Source organism: Diaphorina citri, unplaced genomic scaffold (genome assembly GCF_000475195.1).
Source record: "Diaphorina citri unplaced genomic scaffold, Diaci psyllid genome assembly version 1.1 scaffold470, whole genome shotgun sequence".
In the NCBI taxonomy this organism is placed as follows: domain Eukaryota; kingdom Metazoa; phylum Arthropoda; class Insecta; order Hemiptera; family Psyllidae; genus Diaphorina; species Diaphorina citri.
Genome location: NW_007377905.1, coordinates 161,583 through 175,296, shown reverse-complemented (window position 1 = coordinate 175,296; position 13,714 = coordinate 161,583). Strand labels below are relative to the sequence as shown.

Below are 13,714 nucleotides of genomic sequence, written 5' to 3'. Positions count from 1 at the left end.
TCGGAACGGCTGGCTTTCTCCTATCCTGTCTTCCTTCTCTCTTTGACTTCGAGACGATAAAACCATATCAGTTACAATTCCCTCTATCAAACCTCTTTAAAAAAAAGTATATATTTTTCTTCCTCAGGCGCAGTGTTGGCGCACAAAGGGTATTTCAACGAGGCGCGCGACATTTTCGCGCAAGTACGCGAGGCCACGGCAGATTTCGCGGACGTCTGGCTCAACATTGCGCACATCTATGTCGAACAGCGCCAGTACATTGGCGCCATTCAAATGTACGAGAATTGTACGCGCCAATTCTTCCGTCATCATCAGGTGGAGGTACTGCAGTATATGGCACGGGCGTACTTCCGCGCAGGCAAGCTGAAGGATGCGAAGAAGATGCTGCTTAAGGTGAGAAGAAAAAGTATTCTGCCAGCCTAGTTAGCTTAGTTGGTGGTGCGTCTGCCTTGTAAGCGCTAGGCCGCGGGTTCGATTCCCGCCCGGGGTGGATTTTATCCTGATGGGACAATGTTCGTTCTCGGAACGGCTGGCTTTCTCCTATCCTGTCTTCCTTCTCTCTTCGATTTCGGGACGATAAAAAAAAAGGGTTTTTACTTAGGAGTCTTTCAGAAAAATCCTGCGACTTGAAATGAAACTTAAAAAAAAGTGGATCTTTAAACATGGTTTTAGGTTATAAAATTATATGTGTACACTTAGATAACTTGAGGTGTCTGTTGTTATCTGTTAATATCTTTTCTTTGTCTGAGCTAATATCTAATCAAAATCTTTTAATAATCTTTTCAGTCACTTATACATTATACTGGGCTGGTTGTGTTGAAACTTGGTACTTACTCTTTAATATCTTTAATTTAGTACCGATATTAAAGATACTGTGAGGTAAAATTCAACGGAAATAATGTGAGTTGATTGATTCCCTGATGTGATTGGTTTATTTTCAGGTTACTTCCGTCTTGGTTGTATGGCTCGAGATAAGAATCAACTGTACGACGCTTCTGATTGGTTCACGGAAGCGTTGCGTATTGATACCGAACACCCGGATGCTTGGTCCCTATTGGGTAATCTTCATCTGGCCAAGAACCAATGGGGGCCCGCGCAGAAGAAATTCGAACGAATCATCAATGTGAGTTGTGCTTTAAAACTTTAAATCAATATCAATCAGCCAACCTCATTTAAATTACATTGCCTACAGGACATTTTGGGTCGTTTGGAAAAAAGTAAAAAAGAAAAAAATGAGATGAAACTCATAAGTGGGAACGGGCTCTTAGCTTGGAAGGTCGTGGGGTCATTTCCCCGGGCAAACTTTATCGTTAACAGATAAGGTTCGTTCTCGGAACGGCTGGCTTTCTCCTATCCTGTCTTCTCTTTATTTTAGGGACGATGATACCTTCGTTGTTATAGCTTCCTTTATCAAACCTCTTGAAAAAGAGATCACCGTCACTGTTTTTATTTTGTAAAATAACTGATACATACAAGACTAATATGCTCTATTCTTTTTTTTTCCACTAGAAAGTAAGTCATTTATTTAAGAATACATTGAAAATTACAAATAAAACACCCCTTCCAGGTTATGCTCTATGTCGTAGCAAGCCCATCCCGTGGTATGTCCATCACCAGAGTGATAATGTTAAGAGACAATACTCTATTTAGACGCTGGGTCAACACAAGAATACCAGAATGTAACCCGTAGAAATGTTTGCAATTAAGAAACGAAATTTTGTCGATGATGGGGACAGAACCCAGGACCTTCTGACAGTCAAGTGTGTTACAACTGGTCTAATCGCACTCCTGTTTTCTTTCCAGAATCCTGCCACGGAAGAGGACGCATACTCTCATCTGGCCCTGGGTAATATTTGGCTACAAACTCTGCACCAAGCTACCAAGAATAAGCTGAAGGAGAAGAAACATCAGGACCTGGCCCTGTCTAAATATCATAAGGTGCTACGTATTGATCCTCGCAATATTTGGGCAGCTAATGGAATAGGTAAGATATGATATGAATTCTAATTTGAAAAAAAAAGGGAAATATTGCCAGCCTAGTTAGCTTGGTTGGTAGCGCGTCTGCCTTTTAAACGTTAGATTGTGGGTTCGATTCCCGCCCGAAGCGAATTTTATCCTGAAAAGATAAGGTGCGTTTTCGGAACGGCTGGCTTTCTCCTATCCTGTCTTCCTTCTCTCTTTGACTTCGAGACGATAAAACCATATCAGTTACAATTCCCTCTATCAAACCTCTTTAAAAAAAAGTATATATTTTTCTTCCTCAGGCGCAGTGTTGGCGCACAAAGGGTATTTCAACGAGGCGCGCGACATTTTTGCGCAGGTGCGCGAGGCCACGGCCGACTTCGCGGACGTCTGGCTCAACATTGCGCACATCTATGTAGAACAGCGCCAGTACATTGGCGCCATTCAAATGTACGAGAATTGTACGCGTCAATTCTTCCGCCATCATCAGGTGGAGGTGTTGCAGTATATGGCACGGGCGTACTTCCGCGCAGGCAAACTGAAGGATGCGAAGAAGATGCTGCTTAAGGTGAGAAGAAAAAGTATTCCGCCAGCCTAGTTAGCTTAGTTGGTGGTGCGTCTGCCTTGTAAGCGCTAGGCCGCGGGTTTGATTCCCGCCTGGGGCGGATTTTATCCTGATGGGACAATGTTCGTTCTCGAAACGGCTGGCTTTCTCCTATCCTGTCTTCCTTCTCTCTTCGATTTCGGGACGATAAGACCATAGCAGTTACAGTTCCCTCTGTCAAACCTCTTTAAAAAAATGAAAAAAAGTACCTATTCTGTAAATGGTTTTATTGTCAATAATATAAGTGTTCATAAGTATTCAATTTTTTACAAGCAATACACTTTTGAATTTGAAGCACTGTCCGCCTGTCACGTCTACCTGATATTATGTGTGTGCTCATAGCAGGTAGACCTGACAGGGGGACCTGATCAGGCGTACTTACCTGTAAGGTCTACCTGATAGTGAGTGGCTGGCCCAACATAGTGGTTAAGGCACTCACCTGTGTGTGGGAGGGCGCGGGTTTAATAATAATAATATTAATAATAGTGCTTATTTATACTGCTCGCATAGGACTGTAAAGTCCCTTCACTCCAGCAGTAGGCTACTACTATTATTGTGGTCAAATTCTCAAATTATATTGAGGATCCCAATTCTTCCGTATCTGGTAGGCAGGTAATTTCATCCCACATAATTTGAGAATTTCACCACACTAAAGGTGTGTCCACATATAGTCAACGGCCGTCCATCGACCTGAATTTGTTATGAATCGATCTCTGGTCGATCGACAGCCGGTCGACTATATTTGGACACACTTCAGTGTTTTCAAAATTTCAAATGTTTCCAGGCTCGTAGGGTAGCACCACATGATACTGTGATCCTGTACAATATAGCTCTCATCCTGCAGAGACTGGGCATGCAAATATTGAAAGAAGAGAAAGCGGAGCTGAGTACCGTAGTACAGGCGGTCAATGAATTGGGACTCTCGCAAAAGTAAGTAGAACCCCACTGAAAACATGGAAAAAAGTTAGAAAGTCTTGGGATTTTTTTTTTTTTTTCTTAAAAAAAAGATGAGTGTTCCACCGCCGCGCCTTTTTGATTTCGTAACAATGGAACAACTGCTAGATACGTAGACCTGGCAGGTGCACCTGTCAGGTCTTCAGGTCTGCCTATTAGTGACTGGCTGGCCTTACAGTTCCAAGTTTTAACCAAAAGATTTCGCTTTTAGATTGTGTCTCGAGTTGTTTACTTCCGAACAACTGCTACATTAGACTCGTGTGGTCTGTGTCCTAGCATACCCATCCCGTAGTATGCCTCTCATCAGATGGGCGAGAAGAGACACAATACTTCACATTTAGGTGCTGGGTCAACACAAGAACACCAGAAAATAACCCTTTGGAATATTGTATTTTTTTTCTTAAAATTTAAACAGGTGAAGGGCTTTTCATAAATTGGGCAAATAGTACGTAGGTACATACAAGAAACTAAATATATACTTATAGTCATAGTCGAATCGGTTAGGGTTCGCGCTGGTCGCGGTGATGACGTCATTCATTAAACGATTAACCTCGCAATGAGTATTAAAACTGTAATGCGGTTGATTCATGAAAATATTATCTTGAGAAGGGGTTTAAAACAGATCTTCACTTGAACTCGTATGAACTTGTTGTATCAGAGTACGCACGACAACAACACTGTACGCAAATTTAAGGTTGTCATGGCAACCCTAGTACTGAGAAGGGCCTGGGATGATCGCTTCACAGGTAGGTACCTACTGATGCAGAACAAACTATTCATTATCAACAGTTCCAAGTACTTCTTTACATTTCTAATAGAATGCGCTGCATGTATTATTAATATTAAGATACTCGCAACCTCCGTGCTATTAGAATAGCTAGGTACACTTTACAATATTATTATTATACTTTTTTTCATTATTTGAGTCATTAAATTAATTATAGATGTTTTTACGCCTAGAATCAGGTGAAGGGCCCCTTCACTCCCTTCACCTGAATAGCCGCCCCTGGCACGAGCTTGCTAGCGAAATTTCCCAATGAATACATAACCACCATCAATAAAATTTCAAACAATGTATTAGGATTACCTAAAACCTAAGTAAAGGAGAAGGTTGTCCATTTCATTGGCAGTTTTTGATGTGGAAGTTGATTCAAACGGTTCCAACCGATTGGATAAAATGAGTAAAAAAACTCGCCCATTATGATTCTCAAAACAAAGTAACTAGGTAATAAACATAAAAACACACAAATAACATGCCACGAGCGAAAAAAAAAAAAAAAAGATTGAGACTGATTAAATTAAATCCTGTCTGGGTGCCCAACGGCTAGTAGGTATAATACCCCGGTAACTACCCCTCCCTCCATTCATGAAAATATTATCTTGAGAAGGGGTTTAAAACAGATCTTCACTTGAACTCGTATGAACTTGTTGTATCAGAGTACGCACGACAACAACACTGTACGCAAATTTAAGGTTGTCATGGCAACCCTAGTAATGAGAAGGGCCTGCGATGATCGCTTCACAGGAGGTGCGTGAAGTTAGCACCACAACTTTTGCTGCGAATTTGTACCAAAGCCCATCATTTAGTACCCATTTTGTTCCATCAAACCCCATAAGACCTCCGTTGGTACAGTTCCCTTTATGAATCATTTTTGAAGAAGTCTGTGTCGTAGCATGCCTATCGCGTATTATGTCCTCCACCATTATTATGTTCAATACCTAAGAGGAACACTTTCCCACTTGGGTGCTGCTGGGTTGACACGAGAACACAAATCAACCCAAACAATTGAAATATGCATTCGAAATACGAATACAAATCTTTCTCTGTGTTCGGTATCGAACCCAGGACCTTCTGACACTCAAACGTGTTATACCACTGGTCTAATCGCACTCCTGTTTTCTTTTCAGAATCCTGCCACGGAAGAGGACGCATACTCTCACCTGGCCCTGGGTAATATTTGGCTACAAACTCTGCACCAAGCTACCAAGAATAAGCTGAAGGAGAAGAAACATCAGGACCTGGCCCTGTCTAAATATCATAAGGTGCTACGTATAGATCCTCGCAACATATGGGCAGCCAATGGGATAGGTAAGATATGAATTCTAATTTGAAAAAAGGGTCTGCCTTTTAAGCGTTAGGTCGTGGGTTCGATTCCCGCCCGAAGCAAATTTTATTCTAAAAAGATAAGGTTCGTTCTCGGAACGGTTGGCTTTCTCCTATCCTGTCTTCTTTCTCTCTTCGACTTCGGGACGATAAAACCTTAGCAGTTACAATTCCCTCTGTTCCTTAAAGGTCAATTTTTTCATATAGGCCCAAATATATTTCTCCCATTCAAACATATTTCTCCCCATTCAAACATATTTCTCCCCATTCAAACATATTTCTCCCATTCAAACATATTTCTCCCATTCAAACATATTTCTCCCATTCAAACATATTTCTCCCATTCAAACATATTTCTCCAAAAGATTTCGCTTTTAGATTGTGTCTAGAGTTGTTTTCTTCCGAACAACTGCTACATTGTGTGGTCTGTGTCCTAGCATACCCATCCCGTAGTAAAGTATGCCTCTCATCAAATGGGCGAGAAGAGACACAATACTTCACATTTAGGTGCTGGGTCAACACAAGAACACCAGAAAATAACCCTTTGGAATATTGTATTTTTTAATTTAATTTAAACAGGTCTTGAATATTGTTCCATAAAATGTAATGTTATTACCAATCAAATATATAAGACCTTGTTTAGACTGCGAGAGTAAAGGGACTTTTCAGTCCTATGCTGGTAGTATAAGCAAGGTATATTCTATTCTATTCTATTTATCTTGCAGATATTTCCAATACCTCTCAGTACACGGAGATCGCATGAGTTACGATGTTAACCTGGCAGGTCAGGAGGCGCGACAATGTCAGGACTTGCTATCGCAGGCACAATATCATGTGGAGCGTGCGCGACGGCTGGATGAGGTAGAACAGCAGATCCGACGCCGCCAGGAAGAGGAGAGGAAGAACTTTAAACTCAGACAGATTGAAGAGGAGGTGAGAGATTTTTTTTTTTTTTTTTTAATAAACGAAGTTTAGTTTACAGTTTTGTCTTCTGTTCACATTTATACTGCATACGACACGGTTTCCAATGAAGTTTGGCCTTTTTAGCCAGCACTGAGATGTTGCGTTCATTGTGTTTAGGTACGTTTAATATTGATCTGAGAAAACCTGCAGTCTAGGTGTGAATGGGCACACCTATTTGTATAGCCTAAAAGCCCTCAACAAGTTTAAACTGCGTACACACTGTGCAGTTCGACTGTACAACGTAATCTATACGAATTTTTGCAGTGTGAAGCACAATGTAAAACTAGTGCAGTCTATCCGACAATGTGCGCTACAATTTGCAGTCTAAATGTGAAAGGATATACGGCTGGGACCATAGTAATGCGATCAGCATCTAGGTTCATTCGTTGACACAAAGTAATACCCCCCTTGTTTCTGTGACATATGTACCTATTACCTAATGTTTGACTTTTATGTTTTGTACTCCCCATAATATAGGACATATTACAGTACCTACTAGTACGACCTATTGTAAATATTAATTCATGTAGTAAATCCTGATAAATATAAGTTTGTTTATGTAAAATGAAATAATGGTGTTTTTTTCTGTTTTTAAATTTTGCAAGCGTATTCAAGCTGAAAGTTGGTAGCGCGTCTGGTTTGTAAGCGCTAAGCCGCTGGTTTGTTTCTATTCGATTCCCGCCCGGGGCGGATTTTATCCTAACCAGATAGAATTTGTTCTCGGAACGACTGGCTTTCTCCCATTCTGTCGTCGTTCTCTCTTCATTTTCGGGACGAAGACCTAGCAGTTACAGTTCCCTCTGTCAAACCTCTTAAAAAAACACGATTGATTGGTTGGTTCGTTTGATTGATTGATTGCTTGTGTGGTTGTTAGATTGATAATTTGATTGATTGATTGATTGATTGATTGATAATAACGCCCGTTGTTTCTTCTCCATTTCAGAAACGTCGCAAAGAGGACAAGGTCCGTCAGCTGGAGGAGGAGATCAAGAAGCGTCAAGAGTACAAGGAGAAGACGAAGGGGGCGCTAGTGTTCGATCATTTCCCCTCCGAGAAGAAATCTAAGGGGAGGGGGCGAGGGAGGGGAGGAGATTATGTGTCCGACTCGGATAGTGATGTGTCCCGGCGTGGAGGGGATGAGGAGGGGAGACCGCCCCGAGAGAGAAAGAAGAAGAGGTGAGTGTGGGGCTTTTTTTTCGAATAGGACCCCCGTTTCCTACTTGTCGTTTTGGGAAAAAATGGTGTCATGCATAGTGGGAACACTCATTTAAATTGCATTGCCTACAAGGACATTTTGTGTGGTTCGGGGGGGAAAAAAATCGTGTCGTGTGTAGTGGGAACACTCTCATTTAAATTACAAGGACATTTTGTGTCGTTCGAGAAAAAAAAAAAAAAAAAAAAAAAAAAAAAGGGGGAAAAAAATGGGTTTTTTGTTGTGTCCTTTTTTTTTTTACTTTTATAATTATTTTCCCCAATTTTTCCCCAGGGTTGAAGTGTAGTGTCCTACAGCACATCCGGAAAAAATCGGATGAGACTCACAAGTGGAAGGGGGTTAAATTATTACATTGCCTACAAGGGCATTTTGTGTCGTTCGGGGGAAAAAAATCGTGTCGTGTCGTGTGTAGTGGGAACACTCTCATTTAAATTATATTGCCTACAGGTAGGTACAGGACATTCGGGAAAAAATCGGATGAAACTCACGACAAGTGGGAACAGGGTCTTGGGCGTTTTAATACTGGAACACCAATGCGTTCACGCCGGTTCTCGCTATTTATGTTAGGCTCAATCCCCGAATTCGCTCGATGAGCGAAAAAACCGCTTACTCCGCGGAGTGGAAACTGCAAACTGTAAATAGCTCAGTCCGCGGACTGGATTTATGGAAAAAACTCAATTGCCGAAATCGGACATTGAGCATCATGAAAAAGAAGATTAAACTGCTCACTCCGCGGAGTGGAAAACAAGAAATGGCATAAATGATATTGATGTGTTGTAGATATGTGATTAGGGTCGGCGTAAGTGACTTCTAATAATCTATATTTTGTGTTTACAGCGGAGAGGGCAGGAAGAAGGCTGGCAAGAGACGACAGCGCAGATCTGGTAGCGAGGCAGGTTCTGGTAGTGATAGACCTGCCAGGAAACGAGGCCGCAAGATTAAGGTAAGGCACTGTCCGGGACGTTCTCGGAGTGTTCTCGGAATAGTTTGATTAAGCTTGTTCCACTTGGTCGGATCACACGAGACCAGTAGACAGTCTTTTTTTTTTTTTTTTTTTTTTTTAAAAAATTTCCCCGTTTCCTACTTGTCGTTTTGGGAAAAAATGGTGTCGTGCGTAGTGGGAACACTCATTTAAATTGCATTGCCTACAAGGACATTTTGTGTGGTTCGGGGGAAAAAAAAATCGTGTCGTGTGTAATGGGAACACTCTCATTTAAATTACATTGCCTACAGGACAGTCGGAAAAAATCGGATGAAACTCGCAAGTGGGCTTACTCCGCGGAGTGGAAACTGCAAACTGTAAATAGCTCAGCCCGCGGACTGGATTTATGGAAAAAACTCAATTGCCGAAATCGGACATAGAGCATCATGAAAAAGAAGATTAAACTGCTCACTCCGCGGAGTGGAAAACAAGAAATGACATAAATGATATTGATGTGTTGTAGATATGTGATTAGGATCGGCGTAAGTGACTTCTAATATTCTATATCTTGTGTTTACAGCGGAGAGGGCAGGAAGAAGGCTGGCAAGAGACGACAGCGCAGATCTGGTAGCGAGGCAGGTTCTGGTAGTGATAGAAAAATGTTTCTTAATATCCAACAGGTTTCTCTCTTGTTCTTGTAATAACCAAACATCTAAATGGAAATTGGGTATTTATTGTGTGTTCTTACCTATTTGATGAGGTCATACTATTGAAAATTTTGAATGGACATGCTACGATTGCTATGACACAGACCACAAACTACACTACTATCATGTCAAGTGAGGACAGTGTGGCTATCATGAACGAGATTACCTACAATATTATGGGAAAACTTTGAACTATATCTTTCTGATTCCCCATGAGCTCACGTGCTGTGACGTGATAGTGTGTTTCTACCTTAAAGGTCAATTTTTTCATATAGGCCCAAATATATTTCTCCCATTCAAACATATTTCTCCCATTCAAACATATTTCTCCCATTCAAACATATTTCTCCCCATTCAAACATATTTCTCCCCATTCAAACATATTTCTCCCCATTCAAACATATTTCTCCCATTTCTCCCATTCAAACATATTTCTCCCATTCAAATATATTTCTCCCATTCAAACATATTTCTCCCATTCAAACATGTTTCTCCATTCAAACATATTTCTCCCATTCAAACATATTTCTCCCATTCAAACATATTTCTCCCCATTCAAATATATTTCTCCCCATTCAAACATATTTCTCCCATTCAAACATATTTCTCCCATTCAAACATATCTCTTCCATTCATATATATTTCTCCCATTCAAACATATTTCTCCAATTGAAAAATATTTCTCCCATTCAAACATATTTCTCCCATTCAAACATTTGTGCTTTATTTTTTTATTTTTATTTATTTATTTATTTATTTTCATTAGTTTTAAGGTTTACAATTACATAATAGACAATATAAATAGGTACTGAAAGATGAAACCCTAAAATAAATAGATAAAATTATTTTTTTCATTTGTCTGCACTGAAGTGCCACACTAAGAAGTCTGGGGTTTACATATTTCTCAGTCTCGTCATAATAGATCAGATATAGTTACTGATGCAGAACAAACTATTCATTAACAACAGTTCCAAGTACTTCTTTACATTTCTAATAGAATGCGCTGCATGTATTATTAATATTACGAACAGATATAGTTACTAACTGATGCAGAACAAACTATTCATTATCAACAGTTCCAAGTACTTCTTTACATTTCTAATAGAATGCGCTGCATGTATTATTAATATTAACATTATCAACAGTTCCAAGTACTTCTTTACATTTCTAATAGAATGCGCTGCATGTATTATTAATATTAAGATACTCGCAACCTCCGTGCTATTAGAATAGCTAGGTACCCTTTACAATATTATTATTATACTTTTTTTCATTTGAGTCATTAAATTAATTATAGATGTTTTTACGCCTAGAATCAGGTGAAGGGCCCCTTCACTCCCTTCACCTGAATAGCCGCCCCTGTTAAATGCTATTTTAGAACCCCGTAAGTGAATCCTAGGCTTACGGCCATAAATAACGGTAGTGTTTCTCATAAATTACCTGTAGGATAGAGTTATTATCATAAGAATTTAATTTGTTAAACAACAATAATAATGCAATGGTATTTCTGGACTATTAAACCCTTTTTCAGAAGTTTTCAATGCTGTTTCTGGATTATTGAACGCTAGTTTCATTCATTCTGTGGGCTGTATGGAGATTTATGTTGCATATATTGTTTTCTATTGTTCTTCTCTAACGGAACCTTTTTCTCTCACTGACATCAGATGGGTGGTGAATGATTTGATTTGGCTTTCCTTTGAACATTTCAACTTGAGAAAAATATTTCCGATAAAGTTCCAATGAAGAGAGAGAAAAGACCAAGAGAGAAGAGAGAGAGACAGAGACAGCGAGAGAGAGAGAGAGAGAGAGAGAGAGAGAGAGAGAGAGAGAGAGAGAGAGAGAGAGATCATTTGTCTGCACTGAAGTGCCACACTAAGAAGTCTGGGGTTTACATATTTCTCCCATTCTCTTCCTGCTTCCCAGGAGCCGAAAGCCAAGAAGCCGAAGGACGATGGTTTGTCCGCTAAGCAGAAGATGCGTATTGTATCCAAGGCCACCATATCCACATCTGAATCTGATGGTGATAGCGATGGGGGCCGGGGTAAATCCGGAGCGCGCCGGAGTCGGAGTGGATCGCGCTCCGAGAGTGGTAGTAGAAGGTCCCGGAGTGGTAGTGGTTCCCGATCCGGAAGTGGTTCGAGGTAAGTGGACATTTTAATAATATGTAGACTTGGATTTCAACCCAGCCTTTAAAAAAAAAAAAAAAAGTAGTTAGCTAGCTACTATTACTGTTCTTAAGCCCATTTCCCATCTTTTAAAGAAAAATTCGGGGTTTAGTTTCAAAAGTTAAAATTAGTTAGCGTTTGTATGGATTCAAAATCTTGGACTTTTTCATTTCCAAAATGGCGTTCTCGCAACTGAAAAATTTACATACTTTTATTTAACTTGAGATCTTTGTTTCTTTGGGTCAAATTTTGTAGTTAACTTTTGAGTTACTTTTACTGGGCCGATTAAGTTAAAAGTTGGTACATTTATACACATACTAGCTGAATTCCGTCGCTTCGCTCCGGAATCCCGCTAGTTCATCCCGAGGCATGGCCAAACTTGTGGAAAAGGCATGGCCGAAGCCATTTTGAATCGGGATGGAATATGACAAATTTAAATAGCCTACGTCACCCTCAGTACTCTTCTCAACAACCACAGAAAAATTTCATCAAAATCGGTCAAGCCGTTTTTTCGTGAAAAGAGGACAACAAACGGTCCATCAGCGTAACAGCGCCGTAACAGACAGACATACATGTACATGTTTCTGTGTATGCAATATGCAACAACTTAGTCGAATTTCGCGTTATTTTCATAGTATAACTTCTCTCTGTTTCTTATTTTCAAAAAATGTTATATCTTTTTCTACGTTTATTGAAAACTAGCTGAATTCCGTCGCTTCGCTCCGGAATCCCGCTAGTTCATCCCGAGGCATGGCCAAACTTGTGGAAAAGGCATGGAGCCGCTGGTTCGATTCCCGCCCTGGGCAGATTTTGTCCTAAACGGATAATGTTCATTCTCGGAACGGCTGGCTTTCCCCTATCCTGTCTTCCTTCTCTCTTCGATTTCGGACGAATAAGACCTTAGCAGTTATAGTTCCCTCTATCAAACCTCAAAAAAAAAAAAAAAAAAAAAAAATCAAGCAGAAAACAATGTAGCCTGATGATGGTTGTAAACGAAGTTGATTAAATTTTACCAGATAGCTCTAAAATGAAGAAAATTCAGTTCATGATTATGTATGATGAAGATGGAAAAAAAAAATCACCCCTAAAGGGGATTTAGCTAGAAAAAAAGGAAACCGGTTATTGGGGAGCCAAAACCTCCGGTCTATTTTGACGGAACCTCTGGAAAAAAATGTCTCCCCTAGCGGTGACTTTTGAAACCAAAAATCAGTTTTCGAAAAACTTTCAGGTTATGTTTACAAAATGGAAATGGAATTTTTTTGGAAAACCGTGTCGGAAAAATACTTTTTTATGCGTTCTTACCTGAATAAACGAATTGAATTGGATTTTATTCGGACCAGCAACTAGAAATTCAACTTATTTTAAAGGTGAGAAAGTCTTTTGGTGGAAAAACCTGGGAATTTCGTAATGTCTTGACCCCGTATGGTCGAAGGGCCAATAAACGGACAGTTGATTTTCCCAGGGCCTATTCCCCCCCCCCCCCCCCACAGGCTTAGGACCAATGAATTGGAATCAATCAAAATAAAAGACTTGTACAAATTACTATTAATTGGCCAATCATTCAATATGTATCTAGTTTTATATCATTTGCTCATGCAGAAGGTCCTAGCTTTGATTTTCAGAGTATATATACATTAAAAATAAAAAAAAATTGTTTCCTAATATCCAACTCTTGTTCTTGTAATAACCAAACACCGAAATGGAAATTGGGTATTTACTTATTGTGTGTTCTTACCTATTTGATGAGGTCATACTATTGAAAATTTTGAATGGACATGCTACGATTGCTATGACACAGACCACAAAATTCTAATTTAGGTACCAGTAAAAAAATACAATACATAAACAAAATAAATAATAATCAGATGTTGCTCCCACCCTGTACATTTTCTATGAAGTTTATGGTAATGTCATGAATAGATTTGTAAACAGGCCGCGGGTTCGATTCCCGCCCTGGGCAGATTTTGTCCTAAACGGATAATGTTCGTTCTCGGAATGGCTGGCTTTCCCCTATCCTGTCTTCCTTCTCTCTTCGATTTCGGACCAATAAGACCTTAGCAGTTATAGTTCCCTCTATCAAACCTCAAAAAAAAAAAAAAAAAAAAAAAAAAAAAAAAAAA

At 39.8% G+C, this 13,714-nt stretch overlaps 1 protein-coding gene across 1 annotated transcript in view; it reads left to right on the top strand.

Moving 5' to 3' along the window:
- Nucleotides 1–13,714, top strand: part of LOC103509140 (RNA polymerase-associated protein CTR9 homolog) — a 25,497-nt gene that overhangs the window by 10,688 nt on the left and 1,095 nt on the right. Inside the window, exons 16-23 of the mRNA XM_026823538.1 lie at nt 942–1,123; nt 1,804–1,984; nt 2,265–2,530; nt 3,351–3,496; nt 6,350–6,557; nt 7,531–7,763; nt 8,638–8,743; nt 11,353–11,570. Coding sequence (XP_026679339.1) covers nt 942–1,123; nt 1,804–1,984; nt 2,265–2,530; nt 3,351–3,496; nt 6,350–6,557; nt 7,531–7,763; nt 8,638–8,743; nt 11,353–11,570 — 1,540 coding nt within the window. The remainder of the gene's footprint in view (nt 1–941; nt 1,124–1,803; nt 1,985–2,264; nt 2,531–3,350; nt 3,497–6,349; nt 6,558–7,530; nt 7,764–8,637; nt 8,744–11,352; nt 11,571–13,714) is intronic.